Source organism: Eschscholzia californica, unplaced genomic scaffold (assembly GCF_041429995.1).
Source record: "Eschscholzia californica isolate CP2 unplaced genomic scaffold, dmEscCali1.0.p SCAF_5, whole genome shotgun sequence".
NCBI lineage: Eukaryota > Viridiplantae > Streptophyta > Magnoliopsida > Ranunculales > Papaveraceae > Eschscholzia > Eschscholzia californica.
The window spans coordinates 37,999,217-38,024,903 of record NW_028238472.1 but is presented as its reverse complement, the minus strand read 5'-3'; the positions used below and the strand labels follow the sequence as shown (position 1 = coordinate 38,024,903).

Here is a 25,687-nt window from a genome sequence, read left to right as displayed (position 1 = left end):
AAACTTATAGAAGCTTACGCTTCTTTTTATTCCAACAAATTCCAGTGTGGGGCTATATTAATCTTCATCACATGAACTTGTTACTTTTAACTTTGCCCACATGGGAAGTTCAAAGAAAAGAGAAGGACCTCGGCTCGAGCAGCCACACGGACTTGGGATGCAACCCGAACGCGTTTGTTTTCTCCATTCGGTACGAGCAGTTATATATGCCCGTAACGGGCGCTGGTTAGCCCTTCGGGACGTGGGTACCGCTTAGGGTTTCGAGCTCGCAGGCTTATTTCCCAGCCATACCCCTAGTCTTTTCTTGAATCCCAAGGCAGACATGATTGTATATAAGTCAGAGAAGGGCTTAAAGTGGCAGACCTCTTTCTGATTCGTACGAGTGAGATAGCGAACGAGAGAGACAATGAGATAGAGAAAGAGAGTAAGCAGCAACAAAGAAAAGAAGATAGGAGAGAAAGACAAGAAATGAGGAAACGAAGATTAGGGGCAAAAGAAAACAAGGTCAATTTTTGGATCCAAAATGAAGATGGTCTAGTTCAAATCTTGGTGACTAAAGTCTTTATACCCCAAAGGCTTTTCTTTGTGCCCCAAAGCTGCGGCTTATTATTACTATGTTTTCCTATTAAATTTAAGACTGGCTTGTCAAATAGAGTATTTTAGTAGGTTATGTTTCTTTGTTGGTCTTGAGGGCTTGTTTTGTTGGTCTTTAGGACCCTTATGGTTTTTCGTTTTATTCGAGTGTTTTGATCTTGAACCAGTATTGGGAATTTCCTTATCAACTTACAACTCTCTCTACCGATGTATTGGAATCAGAGGCGCAAACCAGAGATCTGCACGCCGACGGCTGACAGCGAGAAGAGAAGAAGGTGAAAGAAGTATCGGTTATTAAACTACCCTCAGATGGTTAGTGGCGCCTGTACCAGAAGTAGCCCACCAGTTAGATCAGACAGCTTTAGAGGCACCCCAAGTGGGCATTACTTGTCTTGTTTGTTGTCCGGTTTGGTTGTGTCTTTGTTTTCCAACTTCATGATGTAATTCTCATTAGCCTATTGGCCGTTATATGAAGTTTGATTTCCAAAAAAAAAGAAAAATAGAGTATTTTAGAGATCCCATTGGAGACTCAAAAGATTTAGAAGTTTTCTACTTTCGCACTTACGAAAACGTATTTAACACTTAACACCCAATATTTTTTGCGTTTGTAGTAAATATGCAATTGGTTGTTAGACTTTTAAAGTTGATCATGATACTATGTCCGACCACTCTCTCGGGTGAATCTCAACCACGTGGCCAGACAAAATCTAGAGAGAGAGAGCTTTTCACTTTCGCTCTCTAAAGCTCGTCTTGCCACATCTCCTGACCGTGATTCACTCGACGGGGATTCACCCGGGAGAGACGGAGAGTGGGCGGCATAGCAACATTTTCGATTACTAGATTCTCAATTGGAAGTGCTTTGAGTCTCCCCTACGAGATGGTCTAAGTTTTCCATTATAGTTGCTATGATAAGATAACATAAAAAATATACTCATGTAGTATTTTTTTTTGTTGAAACAATATATATACTCATGTAGTAGTGTATGACTGTATGAGGTATTGACAACAGGTTATCCACAGTTTTCTAACATCGACACTGAAAAATGTTGTTAGCTTCACCACCTCTTGTATTCTCTCCTTCCACTTTCCCTCTCAATCCTAAATCAGACCCTCCATATGAACTACTTAAAACCCATCCATCTCTCTCTCTTCTCTCCAAATGCAAAAACATTCAAACTCTCAAACAAATCCATTCTCAAATCATCACAACTGGTCTCCATAATACCCAATTTGCATTAAGCAGACTCATCGAATTTTCTGCACTTTCACCTTCTGGTGATCTCAGCTACGCTCTCTTACTATTTGAATCCATTGAAGAACCAAATCTTTTCATTTGGAATACCATAATTAGAGGATATTCTTTGAGTTCTTCTCCAGTTCAAGCTGTTTTGTTCTATATTCGTATGCTTCTTGCTGGTATTCAGCCTAATTCTTACACTTTCCCTTTCCTTTTGAAATCTTGTGCTCAAATTCCAGCTACCCAAGAAGGGAAACAGATTCATAATCATGTTTTGAAGGTGGGTCTTCAATCTGATCCATTTATACATACTTCACTTATCAATATGTATGCTAGAAATGGTGAATTAACTGATGCTCGATTGGTGTTTGATAAAAGTTCTCTTAGAGATGCTGTTTCTTTTACAGCTTTGATTACTGGGTATGCATCAGCTGGTTACTTGGATGAAGCACGGACTTTGTTTGATGAAATTCCCATCAGAGATATTGTATCATGGAATGCTATAATTGCAGGTTATGTTCAATGTGGTAAGTTTGAAGAGGCTTTAAATTTCTTCCAAGAAATGCGGAATTCTAATGAGGAACCTAATGAGAGTACAATGATTAGTGTTCTCTCTGCTTGTGCTCATACAAATTCCATTGATTTGGGAAACTGGGTTATGTCTTGGATTGAAGATCACGGCCTCAAATCGAATCTTCGTCTTGTTAATGCTCTCATTAATATGTTTTCAAAATGTGGGGACATGGAAAAAGCTCGCAATTTATTTGATGGAATATGTGAAAAAGATGTTATCTCATGGAACATAATGTTAGGTGGTTACACTCATACGAGTCGGTATAGAGAAGCCTTGGGACTCTTTCAAGAAATGCAAAGATCGAACGTAGAGCCAAATGAGGTTACTTTTCTAAGCATTCTTCCAGCTTGTACTTACTTAGGTGCCCTTGATATCGGCATATGGATTCATTCGTATATAGACAGAAACTTAAGTAATTCTACCAACTCATCTCTTTATACAAGTCTTATAGATATGTACTCTAAATGTGGACGTATTGAGATAGCAAAACAAGTCTTTGACAGTATAAACACGAAAAGCTTGGCTTGCTGGAATGCAATAATCTCTGGGTTAGCCACTCATGGGCATGTCGATATGTCCCTTGACTTCTTCTCAAAAATGTGTGGCGAAGGACTACAACCCAATGAGATTACATTCATCGCTGTGCTTTCAGCTTGTAGTCATGCTGGTTTAGTAGAACTAGGGCGCAAATATTTCACTTCTATGGTTGAGGATTATAAGATTTCTCCAGAGTTGCAGCACTACGGATGTATGGTCGATCTTCTTGGTCGGGCTAGTTTGTTTGATGAAGCAGAGAGTCTGATAAGTAATATGGAGATGAAGCCTGATGCTGCAATTTGGAGTTCTTTACTTTGTGCTTGTAAAGTTCATGGTAAAGTTGAGCTAGCTGAGACTGTCTCTAACCATCTTTTTGAATTAGAGCCTAACAATCCAGGAGGTTATGTGCTTCTCTCAAATATTTATGCCGCAGCTGGTAAATGGGAGGATGTAGCAAGGATTAGGACAAAAATAAATGATAGAGGTATGAAGAAACTTCCTGGATGCAGCTCTATTGAGGTCAATAGTGTCGTTCATGAGTTTCTTGTCGACGATAAAACACATCCAAGGACTGAAGATATATATAAGATGTTGGGTGAAATTGATAAACGGTTAGAATTGGCAGGACATGTTCCTGATACATCAGAGGTACTTTACGATATTGATGAGGAAAAGAAGGAAGGTGCATTATGTTATCATAGTGAGAGACTGGCAATAGCTTTTGGGTTAATAAGTACGAGTCCTGGAACAACTATTCGAATAGTGAAGAACCTTCGAGTATGTGGGAATTGTCATTCTGCAACAAAGCTCATATCCAAGATCTTCAATAGGGAGATTATTGCGAGAGATCGCAATCGTTTCCATCATTTTAGAGATGGATCTTGCTCGTGTATGGATTATTGGTGAGATGTTGTATTTCGGACGTGTAAATAGAAATGCCTATATATACGAAGAGCCAAATATTCTATAGTCACATTCTCTACCGTACATTTTTCCTAACTTTTCTCGCAACGAGTGAACTTCCCAAATTTTTTTTTGTATTGTACAGATATTTAGCTACTTGCGTAGTTGGCCAAGATGAAGATAGTTCAATCTCTGAGTAATCCTTATCTTATTACTAATATCAATTCATTATTGTCCATCTAGAGGAAAAAAAAATGTCTTTTTTGTCAAAGATATCACAACTTGAATATTTGTTACTGTCTAAAAATTGTAAAGAAAAAAGAACCCTTAAAGCGAGATAACCCTAAGGCCTAACCTATGTTGTCAAAGGCATGACGCCGAGGCGCTCAAAGCAACAAGTTATTAAAGGACTCGCTTCATTGGAGGCGAATTCCCTTGTTTCTACTGTTGTCAACTTTTGACGCCTAGGCGAGCGCCTTCCCTCGGCCAAGGGAAGTCCAAGGCAATTAGAAAGCGATGGGATGCCTATATAAAAGTTAGAAAGTTTAGGGTCCAATCCCACTGCACCAAACTGAATCAAATCAGTTTCTCATTTGCCAACTATATATCAAACACAATAGAGATAGAGAGGATCCAGCGACTCGCATTCAAACCGCGCGAAAGAGTCGCGCGCCTACCTCTTTGGGATTTTGGTGGGAAACTCCAAGGAACGTTGTATCCACGACGATCCAACGACTCACGTCCCACCCAAGTGGAGCAGCAGGTGGGACGCCATAATCTTCATCCAACGGCTACCTAGCCTTGCTGTTGGGCGCAATTCGGTATGGATCTAAAGGTGCATACTCTCCCAGTTTTTGGAGAGAAACCTAACAGCCCAGCCAGCAGTCGACCCTATTTTGGACAAAAACTTCAAGATTAGTCCTCCCTTTTGAAGAGATGTATCACTAGATGACTAGAACCCAAAAGGTGCATGTGCCTCTTTGATTCCTCTAAAAAGAACCCAACTTCACTCCAAAATCATTACATTCAATCTCTTTTTCTATAAAATCAAAAGATGGAATGAAGAGCATGGGAATCGAAAGCATTCTAATATGTCTAGAATACGTAATCGGGAGTATTCCAGTTTATCTAGAATCTGGAATAAAAAAAAAACTTTCTAGTGTACATAGAATCAACAACATTTGATTGAATCTAGATGTTGGAGTTTGGAGCATCCGGTTGTTCCTAGAAGAAAAACCCGAAGTCAGAAGTTATATCAAAAATCTAGTCAGAAGTCATAACCAAATCAAGAGTCGAGAGTTATCAAGAAATCAAGTCAAGTCCTTACAAAGGTTCGCCCGCTTTCAGAACTGTAAAGTAGCATCACAACCCTGAAAGGAAGTTGTAGAATCCTGACATCCTGTGAAAGATACGCCCAAATGTTGGTAATGTTACAAGGGTGTAAAATGTCTTAAGGAAAGATAATTTATTATCGTCTCGACTTAATTCACCTTACGTCTATCTCAGTTATGTCCTGTGAGAGGCTGTTTTCTAATTGGAAAAGGCGGTTTTCTAATTGGAAAAGGCGGTTTCTAATGTTTCTAATTGGAAGAGGCGGTTTGCGGTTTCTAATTGGAAGAGGTGGTTTCTAATTGTGAATTGGTTTCTAAACCGCCTAGAGGCTGTTTGGACATAGTAGTCGGTGGATCAGGTGAACATGCAAATTACGGGAGACTTAAGGTTTTCGGTTGTACGGCCTATTACCATGTTAAAGGTAACAAACTTGATAATAGAGCAAAGAAGGCAATTTTCTTAGGATATGCTACTGGAGTAAAAGGTTATCGGCTATGGTGTACGGAAGACAAGAAGTTTGTAATCAGCAGAGATGTGGTGTTTGATGAGTCATCTATTGTAGCTATGGCGAAAGCTACGGTGCCTAGTTGTGGTGATGTTGGGTCTACTAAGCTCAAGTAGTGGAAGTAAAAGCTGAAGACCAACGGGTTTCTAGGAATCACGATCAGGTGGAGCATCAAGATAATACTCAGGATGAGAAAATTGATGAACCCGATCATGAGGAGGTTCAAGGGAAGGTACACAAGTTTTACAATAACAGCAGCAGGATGTTTCGGTACACACTAAGCCGAAACGGTTATATAAGCCGGTACAGAGGTTAGAGTCACAGATAAACCTCTTAGGCATGACGAGCAAGCAAATGTGGTTGAATATGCACTCTCGGTGGAAGACGACGAGCCGGTCACCTTCAAACAAGCTATTACCGCGGAGGAAAGAGAGAGTTGGTTGGTTGCTATGCAAGAAGAGATGGAGTCTCTTCACAAGAACAAGACATGGGAGGTTGTCCCATTGCGCGAAGGTAAGTCTGATATTGGTTGTGAATGGGTGCACAAGAAGAAAGAGGATTCTTTCGAGATCAAGGGTACAAGGTATAAGGCAAGACTAGTGGCCAAGGGTTATGCACAAAAAGAAGGGGTCGACTACAATGAGATTTTCTCCCCGGTCGTGAAACATACTTCTATTCGGGTGCTATTGAGTATTGTTGCTCACAGTGATCTTGAGCTGGAACAACTCGATGTTAAAACCGCCTTCTTGCACGGAGATTTGGAAGAAGAAATTTATATGGCTCAACCTGAGGGATACAAGGTTGAAGGCAAAGAAAATCAAGTATGTCGTTTGAGGAAGTCTCTTTACGGATTGAAACAATCCCCTCGCCAATGGTACAAACAATTTGATTTTTTCATGCTAAAGCATGGTTTTCGCAGAAGTGACTATGATTGTTGTGTATACTTCAAGAAGCTTCGTGAAGGTGACTTTATTTATCTCCTTTTGTATGTGGATGACATGCTTATTGCTTCTAGAAGCATGGTGGAGATAGATAAGTTGAAATCTCAACTCAGTCAAGAGTTTGAGATGAAAGACATGGGCGCTGCAAAGAAGATACTGGGAATGGAGATTAAGAGAGAGCGGTCAAGTAAGAAACTGTACTTGAGTCAGAAAGGTTACATCGAACGAGTAGTTTCTCGGTTTGGGATCCAGAATGCGAAGGCGGTGTCAACACCTCTAGCACCACACTTCAGGCTCTCGGGAAGACAATCTCCCGCTACTACGGTGGCGAAGGATCATATGGATCGTCTACCGTATGCTAGTGCAGTTGTCAGTTTGATGTACGCTATGGTGTGTACTCGTCGGATATTTCACAGGCGGTCAGTGTGGTTAGTAGGTTTATGGCAAACCCGAGGAAGACACATTGGGAAACTGTGAAGTGGGTCTTGAGGTACTTGAAGGGTACTGTTGATACGGGTTTGTGCTTTGGTGGATACACATGTCAGGTAAGCGGTTATCTTGACTCAGATTATGTTGGCGATCTAGATAGAAGACGATCTACTACTGATTATGTATTTAGGGTATATGGTGCTCCAGTTAGTTGGCGATCGATGTTACAGTCTACAGTTGCGTAATCTACCACAGAGGCCGAGTATATGGCTATGGTCGAGGGTGTGAAGGAAGCATTGTAGTTGTGGGGTCTTCTGGATGATCTAGGGATTAAGCAGGAGTGCGTAGATGTATGGTGTGATAGTCAAAGTGCGGTCCACTTGGCGAAGAATCAGGTTCATCATGCTCGTACTAAGCATATCGATGTCAGGTATCACTTTGTACGAGATGTCATAGAGGAAGGTGATGTTTCTCTCATGAAGGTTCACATAGATGAGAATCCCATGGACATGTTAACTAAAGTGGTGACATGTAGCAAGTTTCAGCATTGCTTGGAATTGCTATAAATCGGCTCGTGTTAAGTTGCCCGAAAGGGCGTAATGGCGACAAGGTAAATTTTATGTGAAGGGTTGGTAGAACTACGGTAGGCTTGATCCTATAAAAGGGTACGTAGGCAGCCATGGTCATATGGCGCAATCGGATGAAGTTACAAGAAGCAAATATATCTTACAAGGAGTATCCTGGTGTTTCGTCCAAAATTGGAAGTGTATCAAATTGTGTACGAGGTGGAGAATTGTGAGGCGGTTTTCTAATTGGAAAAGGCGGTTTCTAATTGGAAGAGGCGGTCTCTAATTGGAAGAGGTGATTTCTAATTGTGAATTGGTTTCTAAACCGCCTAGAGGTTGTTTGGACATAGTAGTCGGTGGATAAAAGCTATATATAGCGGGTTTTGTGTACTGGTAAAACACATCAACAACAAACACAACAACTCAAGAGCAACTATTCAATAGGGAGCTAGAGAGAGAGAAAGCAATTGTGAGAGAAATCTTTTTCGTTGTTTCTGAGCGGTGTTTAATTTCTCGGTCGTCGAAGATCTAGTATAGAAGGTTAAATTTCAATACGGTACCGTCTTGGGACGAAGTTGCGGGTTGTGTGAGTCGTCTTCATCTATCCTTCAATAAAGTTTTCTTGTTCACCCGAGGACGTAGGCTTTAAACCCGAACCTCGTTTATTCTGTTTGCATATTTAGTCTTTAGCTTAGCTTTTCGGTTAATTTTCATAATTGGATCAATTTCAAGGATAGGTTCGATAGCTTTCGCAAACTTTTAGTACTAACATGTCTGAATGACTGTTTACTGATAGTCAGCAACATTGCCAAACTCTGTAATAATTCGAGAAAGGATTATTCTAGTCTGAGTACAACCAGAAATTCTGTTTGATGAGACATGTCAAGTGACAACTCAAAAAAATAACTAGACTATTTTGTTTCGACTTAAAACGAAAACTCAGATTTTAATGAGGAAACCGGAGAGAGTGAAAACTCAAATAGAAACATGGAAACAACAAATTTTTGTTCTTCTATGAATTCAGTTAGATCTTCATGTTCTTTGGCTTTCTATATCTACTTCTTACTTTAGAATATAGTTTATGTTCTTCTGTGATCCTTTAATTGTTCTCATTGGTTTGAATCACACTTTATACTTCAGCTTCGAATTTGTTCTTTGATCTTGAATATGTTCTTCAAACTCTTTTTGCTTCTCTTTCTTTGTTTTTTTGTTTTTGATCAAAATCTTCTTCAATCCTAATGACCTAGAATATTTTCATGGAGGTTGATGACATGGGGCAAATGATGAGTATCTTTGTTAAATTCATGATTATATAATAATTGGAGATATAGACATAAAGTAAAGACACGATAATTTAATGTGGTTCGGTCGTATAATCAAGACCTACATCCACGGAGAAATAACTTCTTTATTATAATCACCACATACAAATGTGGGTTGATCGGTTACATTGGTCAGACATAACTCGATGATTTTGAATCCTAGAACGCTCTCCTATTTATAGATGACTTAGGGTTTAGGGTTTCCTAGTTTCTGATTATTAAACTAGGATATAATACAAAATCTATCTAATATTACCAATAGATAGTTACAAGAGATATTCTGAATATAAGAAACTAAATCTTCACATATCTTCAATATATCTTCAAATATCTTCAATATTCTGAATGTTTCTTGATCGTCAGATCTCGTCTTCTCGATCCGTCACGTACATACACGTGTTACACACGTATATTATCTCTGCAACTTATCTTGACCGCCGGATGTCCTATTTTTGATCCGTCTTATGTAACGTATCCTATTACCCCCCACCGCAAGTTGGAGCACGTAAATTTTGAAGTGTCTCACTTGGAGAGGGAAAAAATGAAATACTTCTTGATTCGTCGTATTCGTCTGCTTGCAACTCTTAGATTGGGGATGCGTTGGAAGATGATTGAACGATGATTAAGTCACAACCAAAAGGTTGGTAGATGCGGTCAAAAAATTGAGCGAAATTCAATGACAACGAAATTACATGTATTTTTCTCGTGTATGTAAAGTTGGTCATTGTAGGAAGAAAATGTCAAAAACTATAAAGTTGTGATGATCAATATCTTGCCGTATAAAAAAAAGTCAAGTATGAACTTAAGGAGTGACAACAAAGTAATGTTGTTTTGTTTAAAATCGACAAGAAATCATTGTCGGAATACCAAAAAAATATTGGATAAGTAACAACCAAAAAGATGATCGTCATGAAATTCATTGCCAAAAAAGGCAAGATCACGGATATAATTCCGGAACTAAAAATAGAGATATTCTATCGGGGAAGAGATAATCTATTCGTTGAAGAGATATTCTATTAGGTGAAAAAGTATTCCAAAATATAATTTGGTAGGAAAAGTCCAAAATAGAATTTGAAAGAAAGAAAATAATCATAAGAAATATATGATTATGAAAAGTTCGCGAGTGAATTGCGGAATTAAAATCTAAAATAGGAATTCTTTCTCCGTTGAAGGGAAAGTCCACAATTTTGGTAGAGAAATAAAATCTTCATAAACAAAGTATGACTTTGAAAATATCACGGGTATATCCGGAAAAAAAATTAGATGAAATTAATCTATTTTTAGTGTCACAAATAGAAGAGAAAGTGATAGAAAAATTGTGTCACAACTAGAAAAAGTTGGTTTTTTTTGGGTTATTTCCCAAATGACCCCCAACTTTGTGATCAGTTTCCTGCCTGGCCCCCTACTTTAGCAAATATTCCCGTATAGCCCCCTTTTCCGTTATCTTTAACTGTTCGTTACTCTCTCTCCTCCATCTCATTTTCTCTCTGTGCCAAGTCACCTATCACGCCACATCATCATCTTCTCGACAAGGGTCGCCGGCCGGCAAATTTCCGGCCGGCGACCTTCAAATATTAAAAACAAATTTATTTATTATCTCTCTCCTCTCTCTCTCTCTAGAAAAAAAAATTTAGAGAAATACAGAGGAGAGAGAAAATAAAAAAAAATCGCCGGCCAGAAATTTGGCCGACCGGCGACCACTGCCGGAGAAGATGATGATATGGTCGTGATAGGTGACTTGGCAGAGAGAGAAAATGAGATGGAGGAGAGAGAGTATCGGACAGTTAAAGATAACGGAAAAAGGGAGCCATACGAAAATATTTGTTAAAGTAGGGGGTCAGGCAGGAAACTGGTCACAAAGTTGGGGGCCATTTGGGAAATAACCCTTTTTTAGGTGACATTAGAATTCTGTTACAAAATAAAATTTTCCAACAGCAACAAACTGTGGCAGAAGTACAATGTATAGTTGCGAGTTTGTGGAAAGAACAAAGGCGTCGCAAAAAGACTGTAATATTAGTGACATCATGAATAGTGTCACTTTCCTTTGGATGGAAAACAGTGACTTCATGCAAACTGGTCTGATAATGTCGCCGTCACAAAATAATGTGGGGGATGAAACTGTCGCAAATACTTAATTTGGGAAAATTTAGGAACATTTAAATTAGGGTTTACCCAAATTGAGAAATTTCTCAAAATTTGGTTTCCCAAATCACAAGGGAATTGAAAAACCCATACCTAATTGATAGTGGGTCACTATAATGGATTAAAATCCAACCGATTGGAGCCAATGTTAAGGTTCATCAATGGTGGTATTTCTAGAGAGAGTTCGTCGGTAGTCAAAAACCGCGAGAAAAATTCGAACGTTTCTTCGCCAAATAACAAAGAAAATCAGCGTTTGTTAGTAGTGTGAGGTCCAAATCAATGGAAGAAGTCGATTGGTGACGAAAAAAGGCCAAAAAAATGTCGTCGGAAATCGAACCCTAGTACGTCCGTCGCGGGAAAGAGGAAGAAGACGTTCGGGTAAAAGGAATTCGCGAGTGACGTAATCATGAACTCAGCATGACGTCATCGTGCGTGATAAAACACGGGTCGAAGTCCGTTAACTAAGTCAGCAAAGTCAAGCATGGCTATAGGGGTCTGTTTGGTTGCGGGTTTGTGAAAACCGGGTTTTCTTTATACCGGAACGGGAAATCTAGTTAGTTGAAAGTGCACCAGATGCGTGATTTTGGTTCCGGAAATTTATATTTTTAATTTCAGACCTATTTTAGGTCTAAAAAAAATCGAAAAAACTGAAAAAAAAAAAAAAAAAAACAAAAATATCTGAAAAAATTGAAAATAAATGTAGAATCATACCTTTGTTGGAGAGGAAGTACGTCTTCGATAAACTTTAATAATCCCATAAAAATTTCGGATCTCCTATTCTTGGTTGAAAAAAAATTCTTCTACTTTTACTTGATTTTCTCGTCATAATCACAAGACTAATCTTGGAAAACAAATCGTATACACGATTGAAAAATAATATAATCACAACTAAAAGAATAGTTGGAATTTTGCGGAAGCATAAAACACGAACAAATAACCTACTCTGATACCATGTTAAATTCACGATTATATAATAATCGGAGACATAAAGTAAAGACACGATAATTTAACGTGGTTCGGTCGAATAATCAAGACCTACATCCACGGAGAAATAACTTCTTTATTATAATCACCACATACAAATGTGGGGTGATCGGTTACATTGGTCAGATATAACTCGATGATTTTGAATCCTAGAATCCTCTCTTACTTATAGATGATTTAGGATTTAGGGTTTCTTAGTTTCTGATTACTAAACTAGGAAATAATACAAAATCTATCTAATATTACCATTAGATAGTTACAAGAGATATTCTGAATATAAGAAACTAAATCTTCACATATCTTCAATATTCTGAATTTTTCTTAATCGTCGGATCTCGTCTTCTCGATCTGTCACGTACATACACGTGTTACACACGTATATTATTTCTGCAACTTATCTTGACCGCCGGAACTCCTATTTCCGATCCGTCTTATGTAACGTATCCTATTAATCCTAGCCAAGATAGAAATTCAAGAGTTCAAGTATTCAAAGAAGAGAGGATAGGAATTCGGATATTTGATCTGGAAGCGTGGCAGATCTATTTTTTATGCCTATATTTATGATTCGTAAAGATCTGAAGATCGAGAACGGATATCATGTAGGCAATCAAAGATTCGTTGGAAAAGTGATGGTCGTTCGCCTCTATGGGGCCAAATGTCTGAGTTATTGTACATGGCAAGAATCCAACTTGCAACGGTAATATCAAAAGATCGTTCGAGTTGCAAAGTAGATTATTTTAAGAATATTTGGTCATGAATTCAATGTCCCCCTAGAAGTGTTCGTATAACGTAAGCATAGTTAGGAAGCACATTGACCACGGATGTTATAGCTACAAAAACTCTTATTGAGGTGATTCGACTAATAAGGAAATAAGTGTCAAAGTAGTCCAACTCTCCTCTTTGTAGAAATCCCTTCGCGATCAGTCTTGCCTTATAAATGTCTACAGATCAATCAATTTTCACATTTCTTTCGAAAATCCACTCACAACCTAGAGGCTTGTACCCTGGTGGGAGGTGTATTTACTCTAATACTAGGGATATTTGCAACTCATTTTCTTCCGTATAGGTTTACAAGTCGGAACCATAGGTCTAAGCTGCCCTTGTCCTTTTGGCCCTTTCAGGTTCAATTTATATATCCGTAGTTACCATTTCATCTGCTTTACGTGTTTCTAGAATTGCGTTCTTATTGTTTTCTATTTTCAAATTATATATCGGAATTCTGTGTATACGGAAAAATGTGCTCGAAAGAGCTCAGCATCTCTAGATTCTTAGGCGGCATTGATGTGAATATCATCAATTGCAAACTTGTATACTAGGAATCTCTCAAAGCCATTATTTACTGCAGACCCCATGTAGACACAATCCATGATTTTGGGTGCTATTATGACCCTTTTAGGAAGAAGAACGATAATCTTAGATAGACAAACCTCGCACTTTCGTGTACTTAAAGGATTTCTTTCTTCCGTTTACTTAAAGTTTGCCTATTTTTCGATGCGGTAACTTGTTAAAAAGAGATTAACTAAAAGTATACCCTCTCCCAAAATTTTGTAAGGTAAAAGGATGGCGTTCATCATTTCTTTAAAAAAAATTTTAAGCTCTGCTACACCATTTTGTTGAGTTGGATATAGAGTCGTAGTTTGATGAACTATGCTATTTTGGCACATATATATTTCAACAAAGAGGTATTCATACTCCCTTCCTCGGCCTCTTATCAATGCTTTAGCCTTTTTATTAATTGAGTTTTCTACTTCGATTTTATTAAGCTCGAATTTTTCAATCACTTCACCCTTACTTCTTAGCCAGTATGCACAACATAACCAAGTAGAACCATTGATAAAGTGATGAAGTATTTATTTTCACCTCTTGTTTGAACCAAGTTTAAGTCACATATGTCACTTTGAATTATGTCTACAGGTCATTTGTCTCGTTCTACTGATTGGACCAAAATCTTAGTCATTTTTTACTCGATGCATGTTTTACAATTTCTTTTCGTGTCCATGTCAAATCTTAGAATAAATCCCAAGTTCATTCTGATTGTACTTAATATTCATGTTGTAGTAATATTCATGCTGATGGTACGTAATACGTGCTTTTAGCATTACATCGGTTACATTGAATTTAAATAATCACTAGAAAGATATCAATTTTCCACGTACAATTGATATTTGGACATGACAAAATTATCTACTATAAACACAAGTGCAAACCCATTCTTACGTAGGACGGAATCTAATTGCGTTAAAAATAGAAGACTGCTAATATCATGTTAAAAATGGTCATAAATTTATTACAAAATTTCAACTTATTTTTTGAATTTCTAAGAATAATTGCATAAATACGTGGGGAACAAACACATACAAGATCTTAAAGATTTTGATTTCCAATCCTTCACTAGGATTTCTGATCCTTAAGAGTTAATGGATAAGAGAAAAGGATCTTAGATGAATCTCTCTGGGTGCTTATTTAAGCCCATTGAGGTGTGAGGACTTAGGAATCACACAAACTTCAAGAGAACCATTATCTTCACTACTTGTAAGTCTTAGATCTTCTTTTTATTTATTTTTAACCTAGCTCTAGAAAGAACATAGATATGGTTGAGAGCTTAGGCATCTCTTTTGCGCGCTTTTAGCCTTTTAGACGAGTACACACCTTAGGGTTTTCCTTAAGTTCGATGGGTTTAACTTGTTAACCGACTAGATATTTATTGATTTATCTTCCATCACATGAATAATATAGCTTAAAACCTCTCTGGCTTTCTATATGTACATATTTTCAGGTATTTCATTTAGTCGTAAACAAGTGTTGACAATGTCTCAAGCCAATCTTCTAAGGAGGAGACAACTTACCACCCTTGTGGTTGATGATGAAGCAATCAACCGTTTGCTTCATAGGGCTTGCCTTAAGAAATGTGGTCTTGCTAGCAGGGTTGTCGAAAACGGACACCAAGCATTGGAGCTCCATGAAGAAGGAATGGTTTTCGACATCATACTGATGGACTTTGACATGCCCGTTATGAACGGGCCTCAGGTAAATAAAATCAATTCTATTGATATAACAAATTTACAACAGTTTTACATCGGTATGTTATGTCTATTTGCACACGGTTATATATGTAGGCGACGAGGACTTTGCGTTCCATGGGTGTGAAGAGCACGATAGTGGGAGTTACTGCTCGATATGATGAAAATGACATAAGTGAATTCATGGAGGCGGGATTAGACTTCATTTATGAGAAGCCATTAACAATTGGGAAGGTTCACTCTCTTCTCCGTCGAATGGACGATCGAATTGCTCGGGCTCGCTGGATGAATTAACTATGTATGTCAAAATATATCTAAGCTACATATATGTAAGCTTTCAGAGTAAAGAGAATTAGAGAAAGTCCTTAGAGTAATATTAATGTCATCTTTTATGATTAGCGTGTAGTTGGTCCTTGCTCTGTGCTTGTCATGGACAACTGCTTTTCGATACAATTAGTATATGAAATAAAATAAGAATTAATGACTATGGTTTAGTTTGAAGTTTATGTACTCGTGTCTACTCGTACTTATTTGTAATGACGTACAGAAACGATAAAATTAAGAACTTTTTTCGTTCAGAACGTAGTCTTTACATAAAAGATCTCTTTAATGAGGAGATAGAAACAATCATTTCTTACGCGTTATGATCTAATCATGAAAACAAGAAGCACGAGCCGCAGTCTATGTTATTTTGTATATACTCCGGCCTAAAGATTTTATTTGCTAAGCTGGAATTATTAATTATTGTATATTTCTTGAGTGATTCTATTGATACAATAGTAGTATAACAATTATACCACAGATTCATATTTGATGGTTCACACTGTTTTCAACTAGTGTTAAAATTACAAAAGTGATAATAAATAATCTTTTTCATTTTGCCCTCTCAAGAATGACATCTTTTGATTTTTTCTATTAATCAATTTAGACAAAATATTTTTTTCCTTTCCCATTTTGTCATTATCTCAAAATTGTTTTTCTTCCTTGCCCTTTATCTTTTTTTTATTACGAGAAGCAATCATCTGCAGACAGTCGGCCATCTGGACCCGTTCATGAGTAAAAAAAAAAAAAATCTTTTTTCTCTCCACTACGTTCGCCGCCACTTCCTTCCCCAATACCAGCATCATCTCTATTTTTTTCTCGTTCTCTCTACTATTTTTTCTCGTTCTAATATTTTTTTTTTCTTTCCCATTTTGGAAAGGTTCCCTCGCCTGAACCCCTTTATCTTAGAAGGGAAACCGTTCTCATCTTTAGACGAAGGGTTCCCGCTTCATTTGATACTGTTTATCCAAAAGAGAGAAACCGTAACCCCACTCTTTATGTTCAGCTTCACTAGCTTTGTATTAGGTCATTAGATCTCTTAAGACTTCTAAAACTACAGAAGCTCATAATTCGGGCATCAGATCTCTTAGGGTTTGAGAAACGTCAAAGACTTCGAATTCGAGCGTCAAGATCTCTTATATTTTGCAAAACATCAAAGAATTTGAACTCTTGCATCAGAAGTCTTAAGAGTTCAGAAAACATCTAGACTTTGAACTCCGTTTCCTAAATCAAAAGAGGAAATTTCAGTCGCATCTATCAACTGAAGAAATCAAACTTTGCCCATGAATTTTGCACTAGTTAGATTATTTGAAATGTTTTGTGGATTAACCAAATTTGGCTAAACTTTACATTATCCTTAAACAAATAACAAAGAGAAACAATTTTACAATGCTTATCAACAGAAACAAGAAGAGAAGAGAAAAAGAAGAAGATGAGAATTAAGCTTTTCTCATCATCAAAAACCAAAAGTATAAGCCCAAAAAACTAGAAAGTGATTCTCGATGAGGGATTAAGAAACCAATTGACGAAAAGAGAAACAAACTCACATATTTCCATCCAATGTCCACTCTTTCTGAACATAGATGGGAAGAACTAAAAGAAACAATGGGGTGTGTTATAAGAGAGAGAAAACTTCACCTAAAATTTTGATTATGAGCCTCTCTGATGAAAGCAACTTCAACACCGGCACTAGTTGGCGATAGAAGATGTTTATCTTGATCTGCATCATCACTTTCTGTGGGTTCCCGAGTTGTGGTTGTTGAGTGAGACGGAGTTTCAGACCCTTCTGAGTAACAGATAATAACGATACTCAATTTCAGAATCATTAAACATATTCTTAAGATTTAACGAATTACTTGATTTAGAAGTTAGAACTATTTGATGCTCTAATAGAAACAAGATTAAATAAGAGTATAGATTACAAACCAGAGCAACTATGATATTCGGGTAATTGTTTAACTGTGGTTACTTCGAGACTTTCAGGAAGTAAACAACTGCACATAACACCTGAAAATAGGAAAGAGAACTCTTCACGATATTGATCTGAAGACATTAACTAGATTTTAAAGATAATGTAAAACACAGGTAGTTCGGTTTCTTCAGAATAAGTGATGAAATATCGTACACTTAATATTAAAATGATTGAATTTGTATAATGTGTAAGAAGGGTTACCCTTAACTGTATCAGATAATGAAATTTCAGTCAGAATAATGTAAGGTTTGAAAAGGTTGTGTATAATAAATACAACCATTCTAACATCATAAAATACTTCTCTAGGTTAATGTCTTTTACGTATAATCAGAAAATATAAACCCCGTCAGAAAAAATAAATGGCTTAATAACTATGGCATTAGAACAATTATTTTCCCATATGTATATAACATACCGATATCCGTACTTGTGTCCTCGTCCAATAGGAAAAATTCTAGAACGTAGACGAATGTAAACACAAGGTTTCAAGAAAAATAGTTCAATAAGTAGGAAAGTACTCTGGAAACTTAGAGTATAGTCTGGTTCTATTTTAGTTAAGTCATTTTATCGAACTAAAACCATAAAGAGCCAAAAGTAACCCATAACACAGAAGAAGAGAGCTGGATTAACATCAAAATATATGAATTGATACCTATTCGAGCAAGCCGGTTAACCCATCCAGGGATTTCTTTGCCAGTTAATCTCAAAGCCATATCTTCAGTAAAATGGTTGCAGTTCTTAGTGATCAGATGATAGGTATCGCCATGATATTCTGAAGCAACATTCTCCATAAATGCCCGGAACTCAGTGGGAGGCATTGTTGTAGAGCCCAACGGCACAGAGCATCTGTATATAAAACCAGGGCATTTCTTTGGTTCTACCTCAAAAACTCCACTTGCAGAATAGTCATGGGCTCCGAATCCATACTCCAAACCATGTACTATCATTATGAAACAACAAAGCAATCAAAAATTAGAAAAACTGGAAACTTGTAAGTATTCTCTTCTCACATTAAATGCTTGCAACGTGAGACTGTGTATACACATACTAGGTATACTTATACAAAATCATTATGGGACAATAAATGCTATTCATGGTTGATGTGTATTTTCTATAAAGAAACTGCACTTGATCCAAAAGTCAAAACTGGAAGTAGAAAGACATAAATGTGTAGTACGTAAAATATAAAATGTACATAAAAGTACGACCCGCGCACGTTTTGGGATTTCCAAAATTTCCTTTTCTGATACCAGCCCCGATACTTCGGCCGCCACTATCCCGGCCTGGGTATGTGTCCGGACAGGATTTGGTGACAGAGTTGGTTTCACTTTCTTTCTCTCTAAATTCTGTCCAGATGGGATTCAGATGGGATAGTACCCGGGCGAAGTACCATTTTTGTTTCTAAAACTTTGTACCCGAGTCTAATACTAATATCCAAACCATTGTCCATGATAGGTAATTATATAACGACGTAGAGGTAAAATAAAGGCTTAACAACATTCCATTACTCAAATTCCTCAAAACATAATTGAAGATTAATCAGTTTTTTTGTCAGTCTGTAAATCAAGGATCAAAACCCAGATGCTACGCCATGTTTTTGCTAATGCTAAAGTGTACCATTTTTCCCGGTAAAGTCAGCTTCTAGAGCAAAACTACTTAATCACCCAGCGGTATCAACTCTAAGTTTCATTATAAACTTCAGATACCCCATTGCTTTTTCCATCAACCCAAGTAAGCAAAAGAAAGAAACAGGGAAACTACACAATGAATTTGGTGCCAGAGAAAACCCGATCGGGGATAATCAATGAGACTGGATTCAAGCCTTAAATGATATACATGCAAACACAAATAGATTTTCTGCAGTTGAAATTCCAACATCTCACAAGGATTAGTAATATCACTTGTTGTATTTAGCCGTTTCCGCCGCCAGTGTATTTCAATGAGACGTTAGAATGTTTCAGTCACGAAATGCAGAGAGATTCCCAAGGCAACGAAAAGAAAACCAGATTCCCAGATTAGGGCAGATTCGGGTAATATGAACAAACCAAACCTGGGTCGTTCATTCTTTATGCAAGATGGAAACCTAACTTGTGACGCCCCAAGCCCTAGCAGTTATCGATATTGTCTCCGCTTTAGACACCACACACTAGTACGGGGTTTTGTTCTTGGCGAAGGCTCCACGAGCCCCCCAAAAGGCCTCGACACTTACCAAGCTTGAGCGTACACCTATAGCCCAGGCTCCAGACACTCTCGTGAGTGATGTGGGACTATCATATAACTATTCAACAAGGTTTTCTTATCATTACTATTTCTCACAAACCCTAATGATAAGGTATTAACTACATCATGAATTCTTCACCTTTTATCTCTCCAAAGAAGGATCTAAATACACGCAATCAGAAGTCAATCTCAATTCTAACCTAAAACAAGAGAAAAATCAAAACACAATTGAAACTCTAATCATAAACAACAAAAACAACATTTCATCTTAAATTAACATAATTCAACAAAACAAATCAACTGAAAAGAACGGATCTTCCCCAATTTATCAAACCACAAACAAAATCAAAATAAAAATGCTAACCCAATTCTTGTATAACAAAATTAAACAAAAAAATCCAAATATGAAGAGAGAGAGAAATTAAACCTTCAATTCCGGAATGAAATATTCCCAATCCAAAACAACGAGTATAATTGTTAATAGGAGTAAGATCATAAATATTCAACGAAACTGGTGCTTGATAAATACCATCACTATCTTCCGAAGCTGAATTCACGTTACCCATTAGATAGATCTCTTTCTGTTTCAAATCCCTAAAACCTTTAACTAATGAATATCTCAATCCAATTGATCTTGAAAAGAGAAAGAATAAAAATTAGACAATAGAGAGAAAGTTAAGAGAGAAAATTGGGGGAAAAAGAAAAGCAAATTCCGTGTTATAATCGTGTGATTAATATATGGAGATGATTCGATTTTTAATCTCCAGATTTCAAATTCTCAAGTGTTTTTTTTTTCTATCAGGTTTTTTGGATTGAGAGATGGAGAAGAAAGAAACGGGGAATTAAAAATCAGTTTTAAAACGTAATACTTAGTAATAATGGTTAAAACTAAAACGGCACGTTATGACACCGTTATTAACACATAACGTTAAAGACAAACTTCATTTAGACACACCACGTGCAAATGATTGTGCCTTTTATCGTCCGTTAATAAAGTGTTACTTATCGTGCCGGACTTCAAACAGGGTCCAGTCGACTAGGGCTGAAATAGTCTCGCCCGTCGGCACTAGCGTGAACCCGCTCTGGCCTACGCATGCTAAACCTGGATCGGGTTGGTCTGCGGGCTGGCTTGGGTTTGGGTCTGGCTGAGCCAGGTCAGTCCATCACAAAAAAAAAAATTAAAAAATTTAAATCCAAGTTTTTTTTTCGATGAGATTTTTAAATCCAAGATAAGAAGTTAAACTCCAAACGTACAGAACAAACATAAAAGATGATAAATAAAGGTGGGTGATTTGGAGAAATAAGAAAAGCATCCGGGGTGTAAAGACTTTCTAAAAATTTAGTTAGGGAGAAACCATTTTGAATCTCTCTTTTTTTTTCCTCTCCTTCTCTCTCTTCTCCTCTTTCTTTCGCTTCCTTCTCTCTTTCTCTCTCTTCCCTTTCTTACTATCTAGTCGTTTTCCTGCGAAAGACTGTCGGAAAACGCAATGGTTTGGGAGAACACCAAACCAGTGCAGTTTTGGAATTTCCCAAAATCTCACTAATTTTCGAAAGTCCCAAATCACTCGTGTTCGGGAAAACCCCAAACCACTAGCCGGAATTGGTTCGACTTTCCGGGAAAGGGATCTTCCCCTTCGTTGGATTAAATAAAGAAAAAGATGAGAGAGATAAATGGGGAGGGAGGAGTAAATCTCTTAGAGTTTTATAAAAAAAGGGAAAGATCTTATACATATGAACTAAATTACTTAATCCTTTAAAAAAGATTTAATAGGGTCGGGCCACGCTGCGCTTCGCGCCCACCCGGGGTCATTGTCTGTCGAGCCAGACTGTCTCGCCAGGCTAAGATCGAAGTCATCCCGAGAAAAAACTCAAGGTAGCCTAGCCCGTCATCTATACAGGTCGGATCTGCCAACCGATGAGCAATATTATCCATTATTATTGCATTAACTTTCACCCCTAAATGCAAACAACTATTTGTTGTTCATCTACTCCAAAAATTTAGATGTTATTCTTTTGTTCTTATTAAGTGATTTGTATGATTGAAATTACTTTAGTCAGTGAATTAAAATCTGTTTCATTTATATATATAAAATTTTCAGACTTTTCAAATAGATTTAATTATGATATTGGGAAGGATTATTGTTTTTTTTTTTTGTGTATGGTGATGAATAAAATGATAAATGAGGATTGCTATATAATTCAGTTGTTGATGTTAACAAAATTGATGTGAATCTTGTTAAAATTTGTAATAATTGAAAATATCCTATACTCTCTTCCGTAAGAAAAGTTTGGAAAGTGTATAGGACAAAATCATTATGTACTGTACATAACAAAATGTTACATTCTTTCTCCTCAGAAATTGTAAGAAATTCGAAAAGTACATAGGACATAATTGTATTTAGAGTACAAGACATTTGATTATGTACTCTACATAACAATATGTTAAACACTTTCTCCTTCGAAAGTTTAAGAGATTTGAAAAGTGTATAGGACATAATCACATGTACGTTACATTTGATTATGCATTGTACATAGCAAAATGTCCTGAACTTACAAATAATAGAACGTGTATGAAATTTGAAAAGTATGTAAGATATAATCATATTTACGATACAAGACATTTGATTATGTACTTTACATAAAAAAAATGTTCTATACTTTCTTCAGGAAGTGTAAGAATTTGAAACGTGTATATGACATAATCATATGTACCGTACATTTGGTTATGTACACATAACAAGATGTCCAATACTTTCTTGTCAAAAAGTGTAAGAAATTCGAAGAGTGTACAAGACACAATCATTTTTATAATGTAAGATATTTATTTATGTAGTGTAGATAACAAAATGTTCAATACTTTCTCCACAGACAACTTATGATTTGGAAGGAATGTATAAAACGTTCGATTATGTCTTGTACATTTTCAAATTTCAAACAATTTTTTGGGCAATTATTTTATGAATTTTTTAGCGTATAGCCCTAAAAACGGGCCCTAATATGACATTTAGTCCTCTCTAATCTCTTAAAGGGTTTGAAAACCAAAATAATAACACATAATTTACGTATTTGTTTCATAATTTGTATTCGATGTTTATTTATGTATGAGTAAAAACGAAAACAAATGCTGCTTTAATGTTCCCAGAAAAATATACTATTTCCAAATCTGAAAGTTAAGTGAGAGAAAGTGATATATATGTTTTGTATATTAACCCCCCAAATCACGCTAAATTGATCCCAGAAAATATACTCTTTCCAAATCTGAAAGTTAAGTGAGAGAAAATTGATTTGAATCGAAAAAAAAAATTACATAGTAAGATAAAGAAAATTGATTTGGTTTCCAAATCTGTAAAGAAGAGAGAGAAAATTGATTTGGAAATATCTGTGGTGATGGCGTTTCGTTTTGGTTAGGATTTTGGTTTCTGATTTATTCGGATAATAGGAAAGAATAAATTTAATTTCCAAATCTTTTTAGAAGAGAGATAAATTATGATTTGTTTCTATCCATTTTTTGCTAATAAATCTCCATATTTTTTCCTAATAAATCTTCATATTTTTTGCTAATAAATCTTCATATTTTTTGCTAATAAATCTTCATATTTTTTGCTAATAAATCTGTTTAGAAGAGAGATAAATTATGGTAATGTGTTTAGAAAGTGAGGGTTTTTATGTCCATAATGTAAAAGGACTAAATATCTATATTTTGGGAAGATTGGATCATAAACTTTTTTTGAACATTATTTTGGTCTATATACCCACCGACCCTTATTTTATACGCAATACATTTAAGGTTGTATCTTACATAGGAAACTTAGAAATGATAAAAAAAAAATTGCAAAAATATAAAAAGAGGAAGCCAGATAAAGAAAAAAAGTGTTTGTGAAAAAATATATAATGGAATGAAAATATGCGTCAACAACTCTGGGTTAGAGTGGTTACCAAGTTGGTTTCCACCCTTGAAGTCATGGGTTTGAGACACAGAGCCATACTCCTTAAAGTATGCTGACAGTTAAAAAAAAATGAAAATATGTTGAGATTGTAAAGAAAGTATAAAAGGAAATTTGAAAAATAAATTAAAAAGGCAAAAAATCTGAAAAGTTGTAAAGAAAATAGATTGTTAAGACTGGAAAGAAAAAATATGTGTGAGGGAAAATAAAAAGAAAAATATGATAGAAAATAAGAAAAGGAACACATTTTTATGGGAGTTGAGCTTTAAGAGGGAAGAAAATTATAAAGAGATAAAATAAAAAACCGAGGACACAAAAGTAGATTAGTTGTAGAATATTTATAAGATGCCTTTTCCTTAGCTTCTGCTTTCTGGCTTTCTGCAAGAGAGGTGCCAGGTTCATCAGGGTCAAAATCAAACCTGATAGAAGATTCATCAACGATGGGCACAGTGCTTGAAGATTGAGGGCTTTCCTAAGTAGAAGGCTTTGAACTAGCGCTTCCCACTTGACCTTTCCACTAAGCTCTTGGAACCTTTCTATCCCGAGCTGCTCACTTGGTTTAAGTTGTATTCCGATCCTAGAAAAAAAGCCAAGAAAGGTTAGTCCTACATCCTTCTTGATAGATTTCTTCATCAAAGCAATGAGAGGTTTCAGTCTCAGAAGTGGCATTCAGTTCTCCTCTGTCGATGCTGCTACCCTTCTCTGGTCTCTAAATCCTCAGAATTACATTCCCGGATTGGTTGATGTTTGAAGCATGGTTCAAGTGAAAAACATCCCTATCAGGTGAGTGCCGAGCCTTTTGATTAGCGCCCAGCAGGAATTGAACCTACGAATTTGCCAATGTTGAGTTGGGTGCTTTAACCGTTCAGCCAGGGATGCAACACAGAGAGAATCGTCAATCTCAGCGAGTGAACTAGGTATAGTGAGAGAAAGACGACGTGGCGTGATAAGATTGGGTAGAGCAAAAGAAGAAAAGCTGATAATGACATGTACTGACGGAGAGGGAGGGGGAATGCTCAACTTTTTGTCAATGACATATTTTTTAAGTCTACCCTTTTATTGTGAATCTACACCCTCTCTTACAGAATGGACGTGCAACTTATTTTTGTACAGTGGTCTAGGATCGACTTAAGGAAAAGATTTTCGGGTGTTAATAACATATTACCCCTCATCTTGTAAAAAAGTTTCCCCCTTGTAAGTAACAATTTTTACTTGTTTGTTGTCAAAATAACATATCTCCCATTATTTCCTTTCTTTTTAGTATTGACTACAATGATCATAACAAAGGCATTGATGCATTGATACGTTGTGATAAACACGATAACTACTGGCCTAAAATCCGACGAAATTAAATGGCCTAAAGCCCACAGAAACTACTTTGTTTATACTCAATTTCAGTATTTCTAGATTTTCACTTCCATGGGATCGAACTTGAGACCGCCCCATCTCGAAGTAGATTGACTAAGTTACCAATTGTTGGCATATCACCCCTTATGGCGTAACAAAAATTTCACCCTTTTATAATTAGTAACAAATAATTTTACGCTTACATTATCAAAAATAGGTTTCGGCCGCGTCTTACGGACGCGATAGATCCCTCTTGGCTAACGCCGGGGATGACATTTAAATTAAAATTCCTCAGAAGAAATAGGGAAGATATTAACCAACTCACAAAATAAGTTGTAAATCGTGAAAAAAATAATGGGTACAGAAAGAAATACGTGAGACAGTAGTTATCGTAGGGAGATGCTAACCGATTTTGGTCGATTTACACTAATACCCTTCTATTTTGATTTAATTTACACGAATAAGATTTTATACTAGCCGTCGGATGTGATCTTTATCAAAATCCCAATAAAAATGAACGGTCAGACTTATACTTCACATAACCGACTGAGCTGTTTTAATATATAGGATGATATTTTTACCCTTCCATACACCAAAATGACCTTTTTAACCTTACGTTGTAAAAATAACATTTCTACCCTTTTATGTCATAAATGGTTATGTTGTCCGGGGTCTTACATTTTAGGGTTTCACCATTTTGAATTTCAGTAGGGAGAGCAGTCGAGTTGGGAGGTTTAAGGGTAAGGGCCTAAGGGGTTCTCATCTTCAATCTCAGGGAGTTGAATCCCGAGAGAGAT

General features: G+C 36.6%; 3 protein-coding genes across 4 annotated transcripts; 2 read left to right on the top strand and 1 right to left on the bottom strand.

The window, feature by feature from the left end:
* Nucleotides 1–1,429: 1,429 nt before the first annotated feature.
* On the top strand, nt 1,430–4,045 carry LOC147539024 (pentatricopeptide repeat-containing protein At1g08070, chloroplastic-like). Its single transcript, XM_086638895.1, has 2 exons — nt 1,430–1,532; nt 1,572–4,045. The coding sequence occupies exon 2, from the start codon at nt 1,638–1,640 to the stop codon at nt 3,846–3,848; it is 2,211 nt and encodes a 736-aa protein (XP_086495021.1). The 5' UTR covers nt 1,430–1,532; nt 1,572–1,637; the 3' UTR covers nt 3,849–4,045.
* Nucleotides 4,046–14,874: 10,829 nt separating this feature from the next.
* Nucleotides 14,875–15,380, top strand: LOC147539023 (two-component response regulator 24-like). Its single transcript, XM_086643055.1, has 2 exons — nt 14,875–15,093; nt 15,183–15,380. Exons 1-2 carry the CDS (start codon nt 14,875–14,877, stop codon nt 15,378–15,380), a joined length of 417 nt encoding a protein of 138 aa, XP_086499181.1.
* Nucleotides 15,381–16,667: 1,287 nt separating this feature from the next.
* Nucleotides 16,668–20,555, bottom strand: LOC147539022 (deSI-like protein At4g17486). 2 transcript variants are annotated; one of them, XR_015224879.1, is made up of 5 exons: nt 20,027–20,555; nt 18,032–18,319; nt 17,334–17,414; nt 16,758–17,193; nt 16,668–16,702 (listed from the first exon to the last, which is right to left on the bottom strand). XR_015224879.1 is itself a non-coding variant. In XM_086638894.1 (4 exons), the coding sequence occupies exons 1-4, from the start codon at nt 20,163–20,165 to the stop codon at nt 17,042–17,044; spliced, it is 660 nt and encodes a 219-aa protein (XP_086495020.1). In that variant the 5' UTR covers nt 20,166–20,555; the 3' UTR covers nt 16,668–17,041. The 2 variants fall into 2 exon arrangements, 1 of the variants encoding a protein (XP_086495020.1); XM_086638894.1 differs by having other exon boundaries at nt 16,668–17,193.
* Between the last annotated feature and the right edge of the window lie 5,132 nt (nt 20,556–25,687).

Bases quoted from the DNA above. Each gene is read 5' to 3' on its own strand.
- LOC147539024 (XM_086638895.1), top strand. From the start codon at position 1,638: ATGTTGTTAGCTTCACCACCTCTTGTATTCTCTCCTTCCACTTTCCCT.
- LOC147539023 (XM_086643055.1), top strand. From the start codon at position 14,875: ATGTCTCAAGCCAATCTTCTAAGGAGGAGACAACTTACCACCCTTGTG. The intron at 15,094-15,182 runs GTAAATAAAATC...TTATATATGTAG, and splicing joins CCGTTATGAACGGGCCTCAG to GCGACGAGGACTTTGCGTTC.
- LOC147539022 (XM_086638894.1), bottom strand. From the start codon at position 20,165: ATGGGTAACGTGAATTCAGCTTCGGAAGATAGTGATGGTATTTATCAA. The intron at 18,320-20,026 runs GTTTAATTTCTC...TCATAATGATAG, and splicing joins ATTTCATTCCGGAATTGAAG to TACATGGTTTGGAGTATGGA. The intron at 17,194-17,333 runs GTTTGTAATCTA...TCTGTTACTCAG, and splicing joins CGAATATCATAGTTGCTCTG to AAGGGTCTGAAACTCCGTCT.